The 21,431-nt window shown below is 39.6% G+C and overlaps 2 protein-coding genes across 5 annotated transcripts in view; both read right to left on the bottom strand.

Moving 5' to 3' along the window:
• Positions 1-7,582, bottom strand: part of tet3 (tet methylcytosine dioxygenase 3) — a 37,940-nt gene extending 30,358 nt beyond the window's left edge. The window contains exons 1-2 of one of the 3 annotated variants that reach the window (XM_037259733.1): positions 1,684-2,135; positions 1,017-1,076 (exon numbers count right to left, since the gene is read on the bottom strand). Coding sequence is in view for 1 of the 3 variants with exons in the window: in XM_037259731.1 (XP_037115626.1) it covers positions 7,208-7,567 (360 nt within the window). In the remaining 2 variants the exon portion in view is untranslated. Of the gene's footprint in view, positions 1-1,016; positions 1,077-1,683; positions 2,136-7,207 lie in introns of those variants that run through there. The other 2 variants (XM_037259731.1, XM_037259734.1) reach the window with 2 other exon arrangements.
• A 6,730-nt stretch (positions 7,583-14,312) lies between these two features.
• ap3m2 (adaptor related protein complex 3 subunit mu 2) lies at positions 14,313-20,625 on the bottom strand. Of its 2 annotated transcripts, none has more exons than XM_037259736.1 (9): positions 20,510-20,625; positions 18,006-18,290; positions 17,723-17,894; positions 17,113-17,250; positions 16,946-17,031; positions 16,345-16,478; positions 15,946-16,153; positions 15,663-15,807; positions 14,313-15,343 (listed from the first exon to the last, which is right to left on the bottom strand). In XM_037259736.1, exons 2-9 carry the CDS (start codon positions 18,276-18,278, stop codon positions 15,243-15,245), a joined length of 1,257 nt encoding a protein of 418 aa, XP_037115631.1. In that variant the 5' UTR covers positions 18,279-18,290; positions 20,510-20,625; the 3' UTR covers positions 14,313-15,242. The 2 variants fall into 2 exon arrangements, with proteins under 2 accessions (XP_037115631.1, XP_037115632.1); XM_037259737.1 differs by having other exon boundaries at positions 18,006-18,283; positions 20,510-20,617.
• Positions 20,626-21,431: the final 806 nt, after the last annotated feature.

Raw genomic sequence — 21,431 nt, 5'->3', positions numbered from 1 at the left:
TTTGACCACAAATCCAAGAATGATAACCACATTATTTTTTAGAAGTGCACCACATCTTATGGAGATTATTTTATCTTATATTTTCGAGAGATGATGTAATGCAATTAAACAGTCAGGCTCATGTTAAATCCAACTGCTTTGCATTTGCTGTACTTTATTGTCGACACAATGACAGTCCCTTTTTCCAAGAATGCGTTTCTCCGACAACTTGTTTGCTACAGTATGTCCTTAACGATTATCTGGAGAACTCTCGCCGCTCAAACCTCCTACCTGCAAAAACACATGTTCCCGGCGGCGAGTGTGAACAGCGCAGTTCCGAATGGCGGATTTCAGCGGAAACACGCTGCAATTCGCTAAGCTTTACGGAGCCAGCAGTGCGCATGCGTGACCGACTAACTTTTACTCCCTTTACCTCATTTGACGCCAGAACCTACGCTCGGAAGGACGGCGCGCCCCCTCCCGGCTCCTGAGCCTGAATCGAGGGTTCCTCCTCCTCTTCCCTCCTTCTCTCCTCGGCCTCTTGTATCTACACATGCCTGGCGCTGGCACCAATCAGCGGGCAGCGTGGGACGCTTTAAACCGAGGATACCGCTACACATCACTAAGGCTCACAGCGACCTGGAGATGGAACTCTAATATGAGCCGCTTGGAAGAAATGGAAATCAGATATGGAAGGAGCGATAACAACAGGTAGTTTCTACACCTGGGTGAACTTTGGGCCAGCATATTTAATGACCAAACCTTTGGTCTGTGACTTTAACATAACGACAACCGTAAACTCGAGCAGCAACTGTACAGGAATTGTGCAGTCTTTGTATTCACGATTCATGAGGCAACATAAATTCACAGAAAGATCGGAACATACATGCTATCAGCAACACAATCATGTTATTGTTGGGTACACAAATGCCCACATTTACACCTCCGTGGTGCCTTAATGAGCTAACATACCAGCAGCTCAGCTCACACGTCAATGACACACAAGCGCGGTAGCCAAACTCGGTGTCCTCCCTTACCTCAGATGCCACTTTGGGGTTCTCCGAGCAGCCCGGACCGTTTTCTTCCAAATTTTGCACCTTTTGAGACATTTAACACAGCGGCGGGAAGAAAGGGTGGAAGATAAAGAGATGGGAGGGGAGGGAGAATAACCATCAATGGAATAATGCGACAGAGGCCATTTCAAAACCACCTGTCATTGAGCAGAGTGGCTTTACCGATTAAAACATTCATGTCTGTCAACCTAAATTATTGTCATTGCTGTCATGTTCAGCAAACATCAAACAGCACACAAATGCATTTTTCTTAATTTGGGCTGAAGCAGCAAGCCGGTATTTCCTTCCTCTACTTCAACAGAGAATGTCAAGTAGATCTAATTTTAAATACACAATTATGGAATATTTCTACTTTGCACAAGCTTCTCAATGTTCACCTCTTCATAACATACAAGTGTTATGAATATAGGCTGAAACAAAACGGCAGCCTTCACAATGGGGCTGGTTACAGTTAAAACAAAAGATCGTCTCATTTGCCACAGGCGGGTCTCCTTGTCTACATCGCAACAAAATGATGTGCTTTGTCTCAAGATGCTCCTCGGTCCTGTCTAACCTCTTCCCCCTCATTGTCTTTTCCACCACCCACCTATCAAACCTCAAACAGTGTGGATCTATAGTGGCGAATATTTACCCTCCAAGTCTCACAGCTGCCTTGCTTTGTATTCCTTCGTCCGTTTGCAGAATCCCCATCAGACAGGAGCCAAGTCACCAGCTCCCCCTCGTCGTCACTGCTATCCCTCTCTACCTTTCTTCTCTTTCTTTCTACTCCACACTCCTCTCTCTCTCTCTCTCTTTCTCTCTCTCTCTCTCCTTTCTGTGTTCCAACGGCTCATTCAGGAAGCCATCTTGTGTTTTTAATCTGGTTTTGCCAGAGCCCTCGTACACACGCTCTCTCTTTCTCTCTTCCCCTCGCTCTCTCACTCTACCCCCCTCCCTTGCTCGCGATCCCTTGTGCTCGTACAAGCCAATCGGTCTACTCTGCACATGCACACAAACACACGCACGCTCGCTGGTTTTTCTCCTCTGCACAGAATTTGAACGTCATTCTAAGCACCCCCTCCTCCGCTTCCTCGGTTCAAACATGCACATTGCACATTACACACACACGCACGCACATACACACACACATTAGACGTCACGTTAAACATAGTGCACAATAGCAGGCCATCCACCAATCAGAAGCCAGGCTCGGCTTTGCTGCTAGGGTGAAATTGAAGGAGTGCAAGGGAGTTCAGTAAGAGGGGCGATCGAAGCTTGTAATGAAAAAATAAAAAATGGAGCAAAGGTGGAAGCGTAAGCGTGAACGTGCTTGGGGTTAGGTAGGTGGCGGTAATCTCTATGTCTCCTGTCAATTACCTCTTCAAGCTCGCCTTCGCCAAACAATGCCTTTGGTATGTGGTATCAAGCACCATCTGTGTCAGGGCTGCTTGCAATAACTGGACTGGACTAGACGACACAGTGTACACACACACGCGCGCGCGTGCACACACACACATACGTACGTACACAAACACATAAATGTAAACTGCAATACACTCTGCCTAAGACACCCAAAAATCATGTTACTCAGCAAAATGCTGACTAAAAGCAAGCAAAGCAAAGCAAAGGTAAGTATGCAGATGTACAACAGTGCCAAGATTATTTATCACCAAGTGGTATCTGGAACCTGTTGGTCATTTGGTGTAACATTGTAAACCAGACTCAAGTAAAGCGCACATGTTCGCCAAAAACCTTACTACGATGAAACACTTGCCAAAATAAATTGGATGCCCTTTCTCTTGACCTCTGCAGGTTAATGCAGGTTAAAATTGCTGCTCAATAACGTCGAGCAGCATTTACATGCATCCAACCGGTGACGACACATTGGCGAGTGAAAAGTACACAGAGGAGACGAGCGAAAAAGACTGCGGCAAGGCGAGGAAGTCCCCCCAGTAGTGACACAGCGGTGACTGTCTGACACTCAAATGGTACGGGGAAATCCCCTCTGCTGACGTCACACAGGTCACATGTGAGAATGTGTGTTTACTACGTGGGAGCAAAGGGGTGTTTGTGGTAGGCGTAATCGGGCCGAGAGTGGCCCAAGAGCGCCGCTAGGATAGAAAATTCGCTTGCAGGTGGACCAGGTCTTAATTGCAACTTCCCATTGAAACAATTATTGTTCTCACAAACTACGTATAACGCTTAACAATTCATATTAAAGCCTATTAAAGCAAGGTGAGAAATTGGGACAAGAATATGTTTATTTTGAATTTTCTGTTATCCAACATCCATACATACACTACTCACAAAAAGTTAGGGAAATTGGAGATTTGAGTGGAATTTCTGGATGACCTTAAAATACACCTTACAAGTTTAGATAGAAGACAACTTTAGAGAAGATCAAATTAAGTTCAGGGTATAGTGCATTTTTGGTTCATCTTGAAATTTCACCCCATATTTCGATTTTTTTTTTTTTTTTAATTTATTGGTTTTGCGTTTATCCAATAAGGTTAGTTTCTGATAAACCAGCCAATAATGTTAATTAACAACATGAAAGTAACCACTTTAGTTTTCTAAAAACTGTGGGAAGAAACAGCTCTTCAACTGCCATTAAAATCCTCCATAACAAATAAATTCATGAAAAAAACAACTGTTAACGAAAGCATTTGACCTATTCTACTGCCCACACTGCTCTTATAACTAATGTTTTCTATTTAAGTCGATTTTTTACGGTCTGACCATCACTGTAATTTCAAAGAGTCCATTAGGAGGACACCTTCAAATTTTGCGCCGTTTAAGCTTATTTGTGTAATTTTTTAGCTGAAACTTGTCCACTATTTGAAATAGGAGTTCTCTGAGTACCAAACAAAAGTTAAAGATCGATTGTAGTCGTGGACATCAAAGTTGATGGACAATTTTGCCTTTATGGGTGAGTGCTGGCATCCTGGCAAGGTTTCAGCATAGTGGTTGAAACCTATAGCAACTTTTGATATTGAAAATGCAGTAGTGCATCATTGACTTTTAATGCTTGTAATTACATGTACAAACAAGCAGACGTGACTACTACAATGCAAGCTCAACCAAGATTCTGCATATTAAGTGGCATTTTTAACTCCACTTGCCTGACCAACAAATATGTATCATGAAATTTATCGGGAATTGTATTTCATGCATTATACATTTAAACATTTATCAGCTGGATAATGTTTTTTTCTCTACCAAAAATCTGCATCAGTCTCACAAATATCCATATTGGTCGGGCCCTAATTTGTTTTACTGAAGGCATCAGTTGCTAGGCAATGATTACTTGATTACTGCAATCATATGGAGAATAGAAAGAAGAGATAGCAGGATTGGTGGGGGGATATTGATAAGTAATTATTATTAGAGCAAGAACGACACAACCACAGTTACTATACGGCTGAACTTACATACAGTGTGTCTTGAGAGTCAAAGGTGATGATTATCATGCAAATGTGTGTCTCTAATGTTTACTTAAGCTTTCATTTACTAATTAACAAGAGGAAATTACTGAAGTACGTATGTAATATCAAGAGTGAGAAATGGCGAACTGAACTGGGCTAGAGTTCTTTCAGAGGTCAGGGGTTCAAATATGTGAAGGCAGTAAACTTCTATTACCCAACAACGAGAGAACCACGGGAAAGACAATAGCCACAATTTGGAGCTCTTTCAATATGCCTCTCAGGCACTGACTGAACTCACATTGCACAGGCCAACAGTCAACATTGTCTAGGCCCAGCTAACTTATGACAAATGCTCCTGTTGTTAGAACTACCAATTTCTTTGGCATGAATCTTCTAGACGTGAAAGTATAAAGACCAAATTTCAGTTAACAAACAACTCCCATTTTGCAGGAAACCCTTGAGGGGGGATGCGTGAAGCACCCGGACAGCAAAACAAGACAGCACAGGTCTGAACAGTGCTGATGAGAACCCTAATTTCCTGTTTGTGGCAAAACAAACCACGTGTCCTTTCTTTTAAACTTTAAGTGATCCTCAACCCTGACAAGTTTTTCTTGCCTGTCATTATATTAACACCCTCTCATCATTATACATAATTGAATAATTTGAGAGCCAATGCTTGATTTGGGTTGAACAAATTTAAAGGATGCAAGCCAGTATCAAAAAAAAAAAAACATTGTATGTACAACTACTAACTTGATTGGGACATGAAGTAATGTAGCGGTTTAACGATTAATCGACAACTCGATTATATAAAGAAATATATATCCATCCATCCATTTTCTATATTGCTTGTCCCCAAAGGGGTCGCATGTTCTCCCCGTGCCTGCGTGGGTTTTCTCCGCACATTCCGTAGTGATGTATGATGTGTTTCTCTGGGTTTTATAATTTGATTATGGTTTGCACTAAGCACATACGTACTTGTTTGTTGTTGTACTTGTTGTGTATGTTGCAAATGTAATTAAATATAAAACCTTATTGTTGTTTTTTTCCAATTTCTTGATGCAGTGTTTTTTTTTGTGGAAAATGGGGATGGTGGGGTTTTGATGTGTTCTAAAGAGTTTCAGGGGTTCCATTTTTATTTATTTATTTTTTATCTTTTTTTTACGTGTCCAATGCATTTTAATGCCAGTCAATTATGCAGTGTGTGGATTTTTGCCTATATTTGTTGTAAGGTTAGGAAAATACTAAGTAAATCTTATTTGTGTATTTTATACAGCCGACCTTTAAACCTTTAACTTCTAATGATTGCAATGGAATGGAACTTACTCAATGTTTCATGGCAATTTGTAATAATGATCTATTTGTTTCAAAGTAATTATTTGTCAGTGTGCTAACAAATATATGCTTCAGGGGCAGTCAGCATCCACCTAAATCTTGAGTTTAGTAGCCTCGTCAAGTTTTTCCTGTTCCAACTGCTGACCGTTCATTGCATCTTCCTCCTTCTTGACTTGAAAACCCATCCCCCGCCTTTTTAGACCCCGATGCACATACAAACACATTTAGCCATGCGCGCGCGCACACTGCACACTTTTAAATGCGCACTCTTTCTTCACACACCCACACAAACACAAAATAGCCTAAGGTTAACCCCCACCCTCAGTTGAAGCCTAGGAGGTCAAAGGACAAAGCAGAGGCAAATACAGGAATTCTCCTGTGCGGTTGCCTGCACAGCTCCTCAACCATGCACACAAAGATACGCACGCGCGCACACACACATACACACACACTATTCACAGAACCAGCTGCAAAGAAAATTGACTGTGAATATGTGGCTATTTCAATTCCAGCATAACATGCTTTGTGAAAACACACTGTCGGCCTATATTCTTATTACTTGAAGCTAAAAATGGTACAATCAGATTTTAGTCCCACATATACCTGAACTTGCATTGATTGAGAAGTTTCACTCATAGCTGGGTGAATTAAACTGACAGTAGGCAGCTGTCAAATATGTAAAGGAAAAAATATATATCACTAAGGCAGACACACTCAAAGTCAGGTATCACAATCCAGTGGCTACCAGAGGATGAAAGTTCAAAACAAACTTTAAAAATGGTTTGTAGCACTAAGATGACTAAGACGAGTCATTGTTTAAATTTCATACGCATGTCTAAATATTAAATTCTTGGAATGGGCTGTTTGTACGACTTTTAAGAACACTTGATGGTAATGAAAGGTGGTGAGGATTTGTTCGATTGTAATGCTGATGGAAAAGAGTTACGTAGTGTATAGGTATTGTAGTTGATGGACAATCCACCGAACTAAAAAAAAAAATAAAAATAAATTATAACAGTGCCTCATTTCCTGAGCTCTTTCAAATGCTGCAAATGACTCAGCGCTATGTTTACACTGTGGTTTAATTTGGATTCTTTTGAATCAGATTTTTTTCATTCAACGTTCACGGTAAAGTTCAGATTTTTCCAAATTCTTCCCGGGCCTCTTTCGTATCTGGATATAAATCTGCTATGTATACGATACAATTACAAGATGGGGCGCACGCCCCACTCATCCAGCCTATACATGATCTAAAGGCAAAGAAAATGATGCAAACTTTCCACAAAACAGAAGTGAAAAGCGATGGGTAACTTGGCACAGAAAACAGTCAGCGATGACAAGCTACTTTAGAACTGATCAAATGAAACAAAACGTTGTTCTACTAATTGAAAGACAATGTTTAAGATGCCTACTCACCTCCCAGGTGTGCTGTCTTCTTTTCAGCTCTTCACATTTGCGCAGCTTGCAGATCTGCTTGCCTATCTTGCGGTTCATGCAATAAACACAGGAACCACAGTTTTCTTTCCGGCGGCATGGAGTGCAGGTACCACATTTCTTCCTCCTTTTCTTTTGGGGGTCGAAAGTGGCATCCAGTTGGGTGTCAGTGGGAGAAAGGGAGAAGAGGCCTGCTTGCTGATGCTCACTTTCTATGTACTTGCGCAGCGGGGACGTCTTGGGCAATAATGTTCTATTTTCTGAGTGATCAGGAACTTTGCTGCTGAAAAAATTGCAGACATCCTGAGAAGCTGGACTGGGTATTGCCATCGGCTTCGACATTATTTCCTAATGTGAGTCCTGCTTTTAAAAACTGCTTGGCTTTATAAAAAAAAATCAAAAACAGCCTACTTCAAAATGCTACACCTGGTTAGCTTTTAAAATATAAACACCAGCCTGGAAAAAAACACCTCAGTGTGTGTCATATTAATCTAACAGAGGACCCTGCGAAATCTTGCTACCCTGAGGTATGGTTGATGGTCCACTGGAGTTTGGGCAGAAAAACAGACTCTTGTCGATTCATGGTTATGCCAGGACCAGCCTAGACAGAAGGGGGAACAAAAATAAAAATAAAACTTCATCTCATTAATTCAAAACATTCTGCTTAGGTGCATACTGCACTACACAACACTTGCTGTAATTCATCTACACTTAAATCTGTTTACCTGGGCGAATGAAGTCAGTTTACACCAACATTTAAATGCATTTAAATGCTTATTCAGGCATATCCTTAACCGGTTCCTTCAGTAAAGAACAAGCCAATGGAATTACAACTTTAATAACAACAAAGATAACTCACCTTGGAGGGTGCATTCAGACTTTCTGCTTTCTAAGCCTAACGGTCACTATGTGACTCACATGACCTTATAGATTCGGTGTATTCTTTGGGAAGCTACTATGTTCAACCTCAGACCCCACATGGACAAGGGCCTAAGTCCACCCCTAGAACGAATGAAAGGGGGGTGATGTGCTGATGCCGTGCACTGTCCTCTTTGTCTTGGTGGTCACACGCTCCAGTCGCCCATCAATAAAAGCTAGATTGTTCAGAGAAAAGCCACATTTTCCTTGCTACTGCCCAGTTTCAGAAGAACTGAATGTGTGTTTAAAAGCATTTCCAGCTATATGGAAGGTAAAAACCTCCAACTTGTAATGGCTACGTTTTCAGAGACATTTCCTCAACAACACACAGCAAGCCACATTCATTTTGGCATGTAAAAATGAACGTGAAAACTACTTGTTTGAGATTGTGAGTATTGTTGTGCAGCCTTCAAAACTGCAGCGATTAAATTTAGCTCACGAGTACGCTGGAGCCTATTCCAGCTGACTTGCAAGACCTTGAAATGGGTGCCAGCCAAAGTAAAAGGGCACATTTGTATCAATGTGACCCAAAATGTTTAATTAATGCTTCCAGCACCTTGTAAAATCTGTCTCAAGGGCAGTCAAGGGGTCAAAGCGTGCTCAACGTTGTAATATCAAGGCGTACCCAATTAAGTGTCCGGTGGGGGTTTATCGAACAAGATAGTCGTCTAAGTAAGTTACAAATATAGTTAGCATGAAAAATGTAAGGCTAAAATCTAAAATTAGTAATTGTAATGCAACAGGGAACCACTTCGGCCTCGCAATTTGGGGGTTTGGGGTTCAAATCTTGGCTTTCTTTCTAGTTTGTGTAAAGTGGGATGCAATGTTGTCCTTTATCGATTGAAACGCCACAAGCATGCAACATATTTAAAAGTAAGTAGCTAAAGAAGGCTGCTCATTGGTTCACCTTAAGTCGTTGGATGTCATGCTCAATGGTGCATTGAAGTGTGCACGAAGAGAAGTGGCATCTTACTAGCAACCCATCCCAATGCGAATATATGGAAAAATATCTTGTTTTTTCATTGCACTGTACTAACTCAATTCTACACAGCTCAACTAATCTTGGTTGGCTGTATCAGTTTTACGCCTTGAAAAAGCGGAAACTGCGCAGAATTTAATACATCGGTTGAATTTGTACACACTATCAAACCACAATGGAGGGTACCAAAAGTCCCTTGTATCTACATCTCATTATGGTTGCAATTGCAACCAATTTATTTGAGAGGCGACTGAGGCCAGTAAGAAAATTCTCCACCTTGAGATAACGCAACAGGGTACGCGAAAATGAAAAGTGAGCTACGAGTTCCAAAGCCCTGTCAAACATTTTTCAAGCAACGAGAGCGTAATTGCTTATAATAAATAGCAAATTTCTTCGTGGCAGTCTCATACCGAAAGTCGAGTGCATACTCGTTTCTCCATGAGAGCGCTCAGGAATAAAGTCGATATGATGGTACTAAGTTAACGTGTTTTGTCTAGCCAAAACAACATAGTTTTGTTGGGCAAACGTTAACTTTCTTTTTATGTGTCACTTTTACAGTAAACTTGAAGAGAGAATACAAAAAGCAGTTGGATGCAAGCACACTTTGGATCTTATTTGGAGAATTGTGCGAGCGAGAGAGTGAAAACAGGACCTAAGTAATACTTTTTAAGTGTGTTTTACTAAGTTTATATGTATTTGTTCACACCTTGTGTGGGGTAAAACTATCAATAAACAAACAACGTACCGTAATTTTCGGACTATAAGTCGCGGTTTTTTTCATAGTTTGGGTGGGGGGGTGACTTATACTCAGGAGCGACTTATATTTTTTTTTTTTCACAAATTTTTACTTGATCATTAACACATCACTTACTTACAAGTATAGTTGACCACTTCACATGTTATTTTTAGTATAGTTGATCACTTCACATGCTTTGATATCTTTATCTTGAACATATTCAAAACATGAAAAATAGAGAGAAAAAATCAAATAAAGTAATTAACACTTTAAAGCGCCATATCCTCTGTCACCAGGATGACATAAAGGATGAGAAATTTGATCGATGGATTTAATGATTTGGAGTGACACAAATGGTTTGATAATATTGTTGTTTATGTGATAGTTATTTAAAATATAGTTTATATATCGTTGTATGGGCCTGTGGAATAATTTGAACTGCGGCGCGGCACACGGCATTGTTGACAAAGGACGATCGATGGATTTAATGAATTGGAGTGACACAGATGGTTTTATAAACGTGTTATTTATGTAATAGTTTTTTTTAAATAACTGAATGTTACGTCAGGCCCGTTCTCAGCTCCTCGTTTGTGTTTGTCACGTTAGCATACCGTATCGTTTAGCCTGTTGTTGCTCGTTCATGTCTGTTCTTGGTGTTGGATTTTGTCGAATAAATTGCCCCCCAAAATGCGACTTATACTCCGGAGCGACTTATATATGTTTTTTTCACATTTTTGGGCATTTTATGGCTGGTGCGACTTATACTCCGGAGCGACTTATAGTCTGAAAATTACGGTACATGTTTTGGTCTGAGGTGTATCCCCGCAATAAACGGGCTTTTGTGGACACAGCGAACTGAGAAAATAGCTTGTAGCAGAAAAGCTGCAATCATAATGTGGTCTCAACACCAAGTCCTTACAAAATGAACAAGTAAAAATTTTATTTCACGGAACTATTTTTAAATCAAAGTAAGATGTCAGCTATATATGACACGAACAATGGGGTCTTAGTAAATATAGCAAGATGGATGATAAAATGACCATTTAATTATAATTTGTGATATTAAACCAAGTATAGTTCAACAAAATATGCTAAAAAACACGCGCGTCACCAGTCAGCCATTTGAGGTGTCCAAATATTCATTTGCAACAGTGTTGAGTTCACTGTGGTTTGCCACACGCAGAATTTACCCCCGGGTGGCGCGCGCCCTATCCAAGCAATCGGATATAAATAACAGACGTCTTGAGATTTACAATAAGATAGTCCCTGTTATCTCCTGCAATCAGCATTCGCAATGTACACCCATTAGTGTTACGTGCGGGCTAATTGCTCTAAAGAGCACTTTCACTAGGCGTTATTACGCACACATTACAATGAGATACTAAAACGCGCACGCACGTGTAAAAGTAAATGCTCCAACCTCAATTATGGGTATCCTATACTGCAAGAGAGCACCGTAATACTTTTAATAACTTATTCCAAAGACGTTGGGTTGAACTTTAGAAATGGCCACATTACTAATGCAAACAAACAAACAAACAAACCAGTGAATAACATCAAACGTCACACACGTGAATGTAGGGCCCAGGCTAAAAACTCAATTATGGGTATCCTATACTGCAAGAGAGCGCCGTAATACTTTTAAAAACGTATTCCAAAGACGTTGGGTTGAACTTTAGAAACGGCCACATTACTATTGCAAATAAACAAACAACAACAACCAGGGACTAACATGCGCCACACATGTAGGGCCCATGCAAAAAAAATAAAAATACGCACTTGCATTAAAGAAATAAAACTTTACCTGGTGTGAATAAACTACAGCGTAATTGAGGAGGTAGAAATTTCACTTCGGCTTCCACCGTCAAAATAGCAAGAAAATGAGAAGGGAATGTGACAAGTTGAGCAAAAATAGACAAATGAGGGAGAAGTAGTCAACTCCGAGGTGTCAACCGAGAGGAAAAAAGTCAAGTGAAGCAATGGGAGGGGCGGAGGGAGGTTGATAAACGCGAGAGGGTCATTTTAGGATCGAAGTCATCAGTAAATTATGGGCTGGAGCTCTGCCAGATGAAGGGGGATGCGATGCAATTGCTGTCTTGTAAGTCAGCGGTGTTTTTTTTTTTTTTATAGAATAAAAGAACTGTCTATAAACTAAAATGATTAAATGACTTATTTTGAGGTGGGTGAAATATTAGGAAATATTCAAAGTGTAAACCAGCTCAACCACAAAATAAATTCTGGATTATAATTTGGCCAACACGAACACTTTAAATTTAGATCCTCTAAATATGAACATTTTAATCATCAGGTAAGCAACGTGATCCGTATTAATCAATATGAAGGCTAACTGAGTTGAAATAGTTTGATCAAGATTGATCAAACGTTTTACCAACTACCACCTCAAAAATACTTTCCTCTCCAAGTCACATGACCATGTTGATGACCAACATTAAAATATAGTACATACAGCGTAATAGAGAGCAAAGTTTCATAATATTAAGCCACTGAAACATTCTCAACAAAAAGTTGCGCTTAGATTAATACAAAGGAAAAAAAACGTGCTTAATTACAAATTCAAGTGAAATGTATTGCACAGATACACACACTGAAAATAGAACCTAAATAAAAAGTTCTAAAAGATGACTGTACTGAAAACTGTTATAAAGGATTAATGCATCGCACTAAACACTGAATACTGAACTGTACTAAACGTATACTGCATTGGATTAAAGAAGAGTTGAAGCCAATGTACTAGTATGTTGACAATTAAAAAATAAAATACATTTCTGTTGGGGTAGATTTTTATGATGATTCTTTACTAGGCGGCTCGGTAACCTGCTGATTGTGAGAATACGCACCTATGGCTAAAGCCAAACTGTGGAAGGATTTTTACGGACCTGGATTTGACGCCTCTGACTATAACTCATAAACTTGACATGATACAGAAATTGGGATCATTTTTGGATCCTGCACCAAAATTTCGCCCAAATTAATCATGCACAGCTGTTAAACGTAAAATCCCTAGTGTAATTGATATCTGTCTTCTCTGGCTTTCAACGGATGGGAAATAGCGACTCCTGCATCTGATAGATTTCAGCCACCTCAACTGTCATCTAAAACCAACCAAACAAACAAAAAAACAGTGTTAGGCTGATTAGTTATCTCTTGAAAACATGAAAGAAAGAGGGCTTTGGGAAAAAATGGCCATTGAATGATTGCTTAATTGGTGAAAAGGTGCGCACTGCCTGTCAAATTATGTCATTGGAAGGCAAAACATGTATATCCTTCCATCCATCCATTTCCCGAATCGCTTATCCGGTCGTGAGTGTCCAATGATGTCATTAAAATACATAAACTACTATTAAAAGCCGTGTTTTGGGGGTTCCAGATTTGTTTTCCAAAATGTTTATGACCGGTTCAACACACGTACCTGTTAAATCAACAGATAGAATCTTTATAAAATAATCAAAAGGCAGGCAAAAACAAGTCGTCTATCATACCACAGGACAGTGTTCTTTTTTTGGTGGTGGGGTCACATTTTAAACACAATTTGCTTCAAGCACTGGAACACGAATATCATGGTGGACATGCGCGACTCAAAGATTTCTCCTCTCGCGGAGTTTCCGATACATTGGGGCTGAAAAAATAACTAAAATATATTTTAGAATCTCTAATTAAAAGCTTGAGGGAATTAACTGTAGCTACACCAATTTCTGACGGGACTATAGCACCCCCTAGCCCCGGTGTAGCGTCATTGCTGCTAGCGGACTGGTTTAAACGTTTAAGCCTAGTTGCCATGGTGACAAAAAGGCATTACTACAAGTTATCTATTTGTGGGGGCTGAGTAAATATTTTGGTCATTTGGGTGAAAGCAAATTTTTAATTCACCCCCTGTTTTGACAGGAGGTAAATATTGCATACATGACCAAACAACTGTGCCTACCATCTGGTTCACTTATATTGTTCAATAGTGATGTTATGTAGAAACAGTATATAGGTGCCCTCATGACAAGAAAAAAGAAGCAAATGTATGGTCTACAACAGGGGGTTTCAACTGGTTTTGTCCAAGGGACCACCATTATAACCAAGAAGCAACTCGGGGACCACTGCTTTGGCGGAATATTATTTTATTTTGCACCGAAGGATAGACCTATACAGGCTATTTGCATCTGTCTGTTTATTTTGGGAATCTCAGCGACATTCGACATAATTTGGATTGGTAAAAAAGAGATACACAACATAAATCAATTTTATTAAAAAAAAAAAATCTATTTCCAATTTCGTGGACCTCCAATACCCGCACGGACCACAAGAGGGCCATGTTTCTCAGCCTTTTTTGAGAAAGAAATTGTAGAAAGTGTAAATATATATATATATATATATATATATATATATATATATATATATATATAAATAATCACAACATGAAACTCAAACTAATAACATGAAAACACTTTCAAAGCAGAAACGTAAATATTTATTGTACAACAAAACAGTTTCAACCTCATTTGCAGAAAGATAAAATGGTGGCCATAACATGAATGAAAACATGAGACAGTTTGTATGTATACCCGTGACCCTGGTGAGGATATGCATTTCAGTATATCACATTCAGTTATATATATATATATATATATATATATATATATATATACACATACATACACGCACACACATACATACATACACACACACACCGATTATAATAATTATTTGGGGTCAAAATAATTACCATTGGATAATTCTCCACGGCACACATGATCTCTCGCTGGTTGAAAAAAATCACTGCTTTACAGTGTTGCAGAAAACATGGTGAGAAAGTGGTCGAGGCTGAAATCAGTAACACCACGCCAACTTCATTTGCACTGAAATTTCAGCTTCTACAGCGAAAGTGCATAAATATGGGTAACTTGTTGTATTGTATACCAGTATATACATGCTGGCGACAAAAAACAAATGTTACTTTCACAGCAAAGCACAATAAACTGAATAGGAGAGGGACTTAAATAAATATTGGAAAAAAACAGTACACCAAGACAGAAGCAGCCAAGCTGTCATGGAAACAAATAAGCTATGCATTCAGTAATTGCATTATAAATTGTAGGGATCATTTAAAAATGTCAAGTCTATTTTCATCTATAGTTAACAGCACCTCAGCCATGCCATCAGTAGAACTTAGTATACAGAAATCATAGATCAACTTGGTCAGAAAAAGTACTTCGGATTCAAGTGTTTGATGACTGTAGGTGATTTGTTGCTACAATGAGCGCTTTATATTTGTGGAGTTAAAGCCTGTAATGTACCGTACGTAAACGTGCACCCAACAAATCACAACACATCACATCCCAAGGAGGTTTGGTCCATTTTGAGCATAATCGAGGTTTTCATGTCCGGACCTGGAACTTGCCAGCCTTGGTCATGTACTTGATGCCTTTGAAAGGTTTATACTTCTCTCCGTACATGTCTAGGCGGTTCACCTTCAGCCCTGTTCAAAAGATAGCATACACTTTACATTTTATATTATATTTAATTTTTTATTTATTTTAATTAAGTCATTTATAATATTTTTTTATAATTTAATAGAGTTCACACAGCTCACCTATTTTTATCCTACAACCTGCGTCTCAAAATAATTTCAAACGAATAAATACTTTGGCGCCATCTAGCGGATTGTGTGCAGCAGTGTGAACACTGATAGGATCAGGAGGGTGTCAGCTGAGGTGGCTTTGTGTTAAATGTTGCGTGTTTAAGTGGGGGGCTTAAGCTAAAATGGTGGTCATTGCAAAGGAATGGCATATATCCACCTGAGATGGCCATCTGTTGGATTTTCAACTGGATGTTGATGGTAGGGTTCTCATCAGGTTTGGAGGCCCCCGCCTGCAGACTCATGGTGCCTTTCAAGCTGGGAAGCTTCTGGGGATTAATCTTGCCTACATCCCAAGTTAGCAACTGACCAAAACACATTGCCAATTGTTAGTGTAGCAACACAAACATTCGGAAGCATGAGCATGCGGTATATCTCATGTATTACTTTCCATACGCGGGTAACATACTGCAAGTGTTGTCACTTATAGTTACTGTTAGTACCTTTGTGACTGGGTCAAAGGTGTATGTTCCCTGGGAGGGGTTAAGATTGGCGTTGAGAACCCCACGAGGAAGCTGACTGCTGACTAACACCGATTCCACAGACTTTCCCATGGTCTGCTTGGGGCCTAGCGTCAAGTCGAATCGCCCCTGGGAGCTTCCTTCACGGAAAGTAATGTTGTGCTTGACGTACACTGGAATCGCCACCAGGCTAAAGAAGCAAGAATATAAAGCCACTAATGTGATGTGTTCCAACATATATTTTACGCCCCTGGCATATTAGTTCCCTGCATCCCATTCGAAAGAGTGAAACTTTATACGATGGGAAAATCATCAACCGAGGAACCCTGTACTTGAGGTCTGGCGAGTTATTTGTGACATGTATAGTTTCAAAACACCAACTTCTGTGAGCTGACGTGATAGGACAGTAGTCTGAAGTTTCCATCAGGAGGAATGAAGGAGAGGATCCGCTCAGCCTCCCACCGCTTGAATCGAACACACGGATGAAAACTGACATCATCCAGCAGCCGAGGATTCTTAGACAAGAAAAAGGGAAGTTTATGAGAAACATGTAATGATCCATCCATCTAATTCCATGTACATTTCAAGTGACCCGTGAGGCTGTGTTTACGTAGCTTCAAAGAACTTATGAAACAACCTGCAGATACCCAAATTGCATGCAAACAACCCCAGAAGGTAGTAAAGAAGTAAATAAAAGTATAAAAAGAATACTAATATTAAATGTTTTATAACTTTAGTTGGCCTGATTAGATTTTCGATTCACCACTCAAATCCATCGTGATGTCACATTTCTTCATTTTCTGGTTGATTGATCAGAGCTTTTCGGGTGGCATTTAACATTATTGAATATGTACGTAGATGACTGAGAAGAAGAGGGCAAATGTTGGACACGATTAAAAAAACGCTATTTGCTGCGAGTAAAGGTTTCTATCAACAATGTCTCTAGCCACGTTACAAATGAAATGTATTTGAAACCAGTTACCATAAATGACAGTGTGAGGTCGGGCATGCCAGTCAGTTTGACGCAGGCATCAATGACTCCCTGGATTTCTGCCGTTATTGTGGAACCTGAATGGAGGGGTGAGAGTCAATGACATTTCATAACAAATAGGTTGCTTGTAAGAGCTGTGAGTAGCCTCAGAGCATTACCTGACTTATCAATGATGGCATCTATCTCCTCCACCACGTCAAAATAGGCTTCGTTGTTGGTGTATTTGACGCCAGTGCGTCGCCATGGTACCACTGACAGCTGACCTGTGGGGAGCTGCTCACCCACATTGGTGCTGCCTGGGAATTGGTCAAATGTCCAACAGGATTAGAACATGAGGTAACTTAGACAAATCTATACAGACTGCCCCTAAACGGTGGCATTTTGCTCCCCAAATTTGAGACAGTGCAAGTAAATTTTTCATATTCTTGCACCTGTGTGACCTGTAAATTTGCAGATCGCTTGTTTTATTTCATTCCTATTTTTGAATAGATTTTGTTGCAGGTAAATGTCGACTCCACACTCCAGTCAATTTAATAGTAATGTGGAGTGTAGAGAATATTTACTGCAAATCAACATACAGCGTGCACCTCTTGATTTTCTACTTGCCAAGGTTATATTGACAGTGGGCTGGAGGCAGACTAGCATGCCGCTTGCTGCAGTTTATAGCACGATTCCTTACAGAGGAGCCTCTGTCTCCCCGACCGCAAGAAAATATTGCACTTTTTCAAGGGGTGAAGAAAACATTGGAAATAATCGTACACATTGTACCTGTGATAGTGTTGACCATTGTACGGAGAATGGTGGGAGGCTTGATAAGCTCCTTGAGGATGTTGGACTCTGTGGCTAGAGGAAAGCCGTTGTCCAACATCTCCTCCAGTAGTTCATAGACCACCACCACATTGTCCTTGATGGCAGCTTCCGTGCACACACCGAAATAGTCCTGTTAAAAAATGACACACGTGAATGGTTACAACTTTTGCAGAGTTGAATAAAACGATAGAATTCCAGTGCGATAAATTCATCAAAGGAAAAGAGAAGACATGACGAGAACCTGGAATGTGTCGACGACTCTGTGCAGGAACTCAATGACAAAGAGTGGTGGCACTTCACTCTGTATGACTGCCACAAAATATATGCGATGTCTGAGAACATTGATAAGGTAGTGGTGCGGGGTAGGGATCACAGGCGGGACGTTCTCCGGCTCACTGGCACGCTCCTGGGCCTCAAAGAAGTAGTCACACACAGAGCGGCTCACCACACTCTTCCAGTGCTTTTCCAGGAAAATGTCTCCCGAGGAGTTGACCAGGAAGAGACTGTGGATCATCTTGACTGAAGGCTACAAAATGTGAGATAAAAATGAAACATTAAGGTTAAACTAGCAAGTGTTATTTAGTCGGTTTGAATGTTTACATGTATAAAATTAAAATTGACATCATGCTATCAAGATGATGACTGATACAGACCTCTCAATACAGTGAAGTAAGATATACGTCAATGCCATTTTTTTTTCTTATAGATCCCAACTTTTGAGTAGTCACAGATACTGATTCCAATTACCGATACCACTAGTACCTTTGAAACATCCAATTTTTATTAAACCAATAACCAACAATTTTAAAGAATACAAAGAATCTATCCCAATATTGCATTTTCCCCTGTTAACTGAAGGACATTTATGGCAATTTTCTATTACTTAATTTCCATTTGTTTGTAAAAATACATACTTTGTATCAAAAACACAAGTAAATGAATTTAAATAAATACATAAATAAATGCAAAAACAGCCAAATAAATAAATAAATGCAAAATCAGCCCTAATCAAAATATGTGGTTGGACAACAATTTTGGGTGGAATATTGTGAAGTGCAAATAATTAAATTGAAAATGTTACAAGTTACATTAAGAGATATGTTTAACCACTACAGTTTAACGAGTAAAGCAAGTTTGTCAAGTTGTTCTGAGGCATTGTTCAATTCAACTGAGGCGTCTCAACACAAACGCTCCACACGGCTCACACGGGGATTGGTTGTTACCTGAGCCCTTTCAGTCGAACGCACGGGACAGAATATATTGTTAAAGGTAATATTTATACATGCAAAAAATAATGACGTTATCAAATGATTACAGTCAAAATATTGACAATTTAGGGCTGGTTTCCTCCCACACCCCAAAAAGAGGCCGATTGAGCACTCCAAATTGCCCGTAGGTGTGAGTGCAAGTGCAGATGGTTGTTCGTCTCTGTGTGCCCTGCGATTGGCTGGCGACCAGTTCAGGGTGTCCTCCGCCTACTGCCCAATGACAGCTGGGATAGGCTCCAGCACGCCCGCGAACACCGTGGGGACAAGCGGCACAGATAATGGATGGATATTAACTTAAAATGGCTAAAATAGTCATGTTAATTTTGGAATTTGTTTTTCCAAACATATCTGTTACAAAGAGCAGATTCAGGTTTTGTACCTTCTGCAATCCAGTTCAAGAGCATTTACAGTATTTGTTCTGCCAGTCAAAACATTTCTGGCATAGATAGCTGCACAAATAGATATTACTTGCAGCAAATAAAGAATTTTTGGAACAAAAATAGGTAAATTGGTTAATTTATTCACTCATGGTACACGGATGTCCCAAAATACACTGGCTAAGATAAAAACCAAAAGATTTCATAAATAAAGTAATAGAATTAAATAAATAAAGATAGTTACTTTAAAACATGCAGGGAAAAAGTGAAGGAACATAAGAATCATAAAAGCTGTCTCACATTCCTCCTTCATTCAACTCTCCTTGTTATAGCCCAAAAGAAAAAGTAATTTCCCTAACGGACTGATCAGTCCAGTTTCTACAAATAACGCTCCTCCACCCGCCAATTCACGTGACATTCTTCAGGCTTCCTATTTCTGATCGGAGAAAGGAAAATTGCCCCACAGATGAAGATTGTGTGCTGTTTATGAACGCAAAAAGTCCGGGAACATTTTCCGACTCATGGTCACCACCGGAGGGGTCGCATTTGCATTGCATTTGGAGATTAAATACGATGTTTTAAAGTGGCATTAGACCAAGGCGTTTTAGTTTGGCGACAGAAAACATGATCATTATGATTGTAAGAAATAGCGTTGTTTTTTTCTGATAAAAATAACACATTCGACAACACAATTAGCTACACAGAAAGAATTATTTTTAAAGTGGAGTGGATATAGCAATGATAGGAAGCTACAATAAATAGACTAGTACTATTGTTACAGCACGGTGTGACAGCACATGAGCATAATGATGACGGACTAGAGTGACATCTCGCGAAAGAAACGATCTGCTCGAAATCACAATTAAACGGGTTTCGTTGTTAAACGAAATGACGAAAATGACTAAATATAAAAATGATAGGACAGTTATTACGCCTGCAGCTGCATCTGTAACAAGAGTCCATCCGTGCCCCTCCTCCTTGTGTCTTATGACAAGAGAAAAAAACGTCTCCCAAACCGCGAGCAAAACAAAATACAACAAAACAATTATTACCCAACAATTGGGATATTGCTAAAACAACATAGATCACAAAACACTTACCAGAGACAAATTTTACGTCTTGGTCTCGAATTTCACTATTTTCTCATTGAAATATGAAGCTGGTGTCGCTTCCGTTATAGGGCTCAGCCTCTGGTGACAGGAAGCGCAGAAAAAGACACCAACCACAACCTGCGAAAATATTCCCAATCCCGCCTTTTCAACACCGTCATTGGCTAAAAGTGGGGAAGTTGTGTTCCTGACGCTTTGTGATGATTGGGTTTCAGGCAGGAAGGCTGCAATATTAATGTTCGCTGATTGGTTCAAACGAAAGCAGGGCTGACATTTTGTATTTGATGTCTTCATTTTGTGGCGTTCATTCAACAACCAACAAAAATGTCCCGCATTCCCAAGAACGTTGTAAAATATAACAAGACTTATTTAAAAAGTGATTACGTTTGGTCGGTAATATCCCTCACAAGTTTCTATCCGTACGCATTTCATTCATACAACTGTCGATTGTTGTATGGATGGAAATTTATTGAGCCGATTTTTATAATTTCGGTCACAAAGCATAATTACCAGTCTTTTTTTTTTTTTTTAAACACCATTTTTAGAACACATGTCATTTTCCTTCTGCTTACCTGTTCACCCATTTGGTTGAGGTTTCTGTGCAAGTATCTATTGAGGAAAATATACCAATGTGTTTTCTAAAAATTGTCCAAAATTTTGTCCAATCCAAAAATATTTAAAAAAAATTTACTTGCAATTATGCTACGTGGCCAGCAATATTTATAAACATGACACTGCGGTTGAAAAGTATCAGAGTATAAATGTAAAAGTTTATGGGAGACAACTTTTTTTTTATTTGATTGCGATTATGGAAGACAACTTATGACTTTGTAGGCATCTGAAAGGAGTTGCTGGGGCTTCAAATTATAAATGTGCCGTATACTGTAAATTTGTACTTTTTGTAATTACCTAA

This window comes from Syngnathus acus, chromosome 9 (assembly GCF_901709675.1).
Source record: "Syngnathus acus chromosome 9, fSynAcu1.2, whole genome shotgun sequence".
In the NCBI taxonomy this organism is placed as follows: Eukaryota; Metazoa; Chordata; class Actinopteri; order Syngnathiformes; family Syngnathidae; genus Syngnathus; species Syngnathus acus.
Note: the sequence above shows the minus strand (reverse complement) of the source record. Positions and strands in the feature narration are given on the sequence as shown.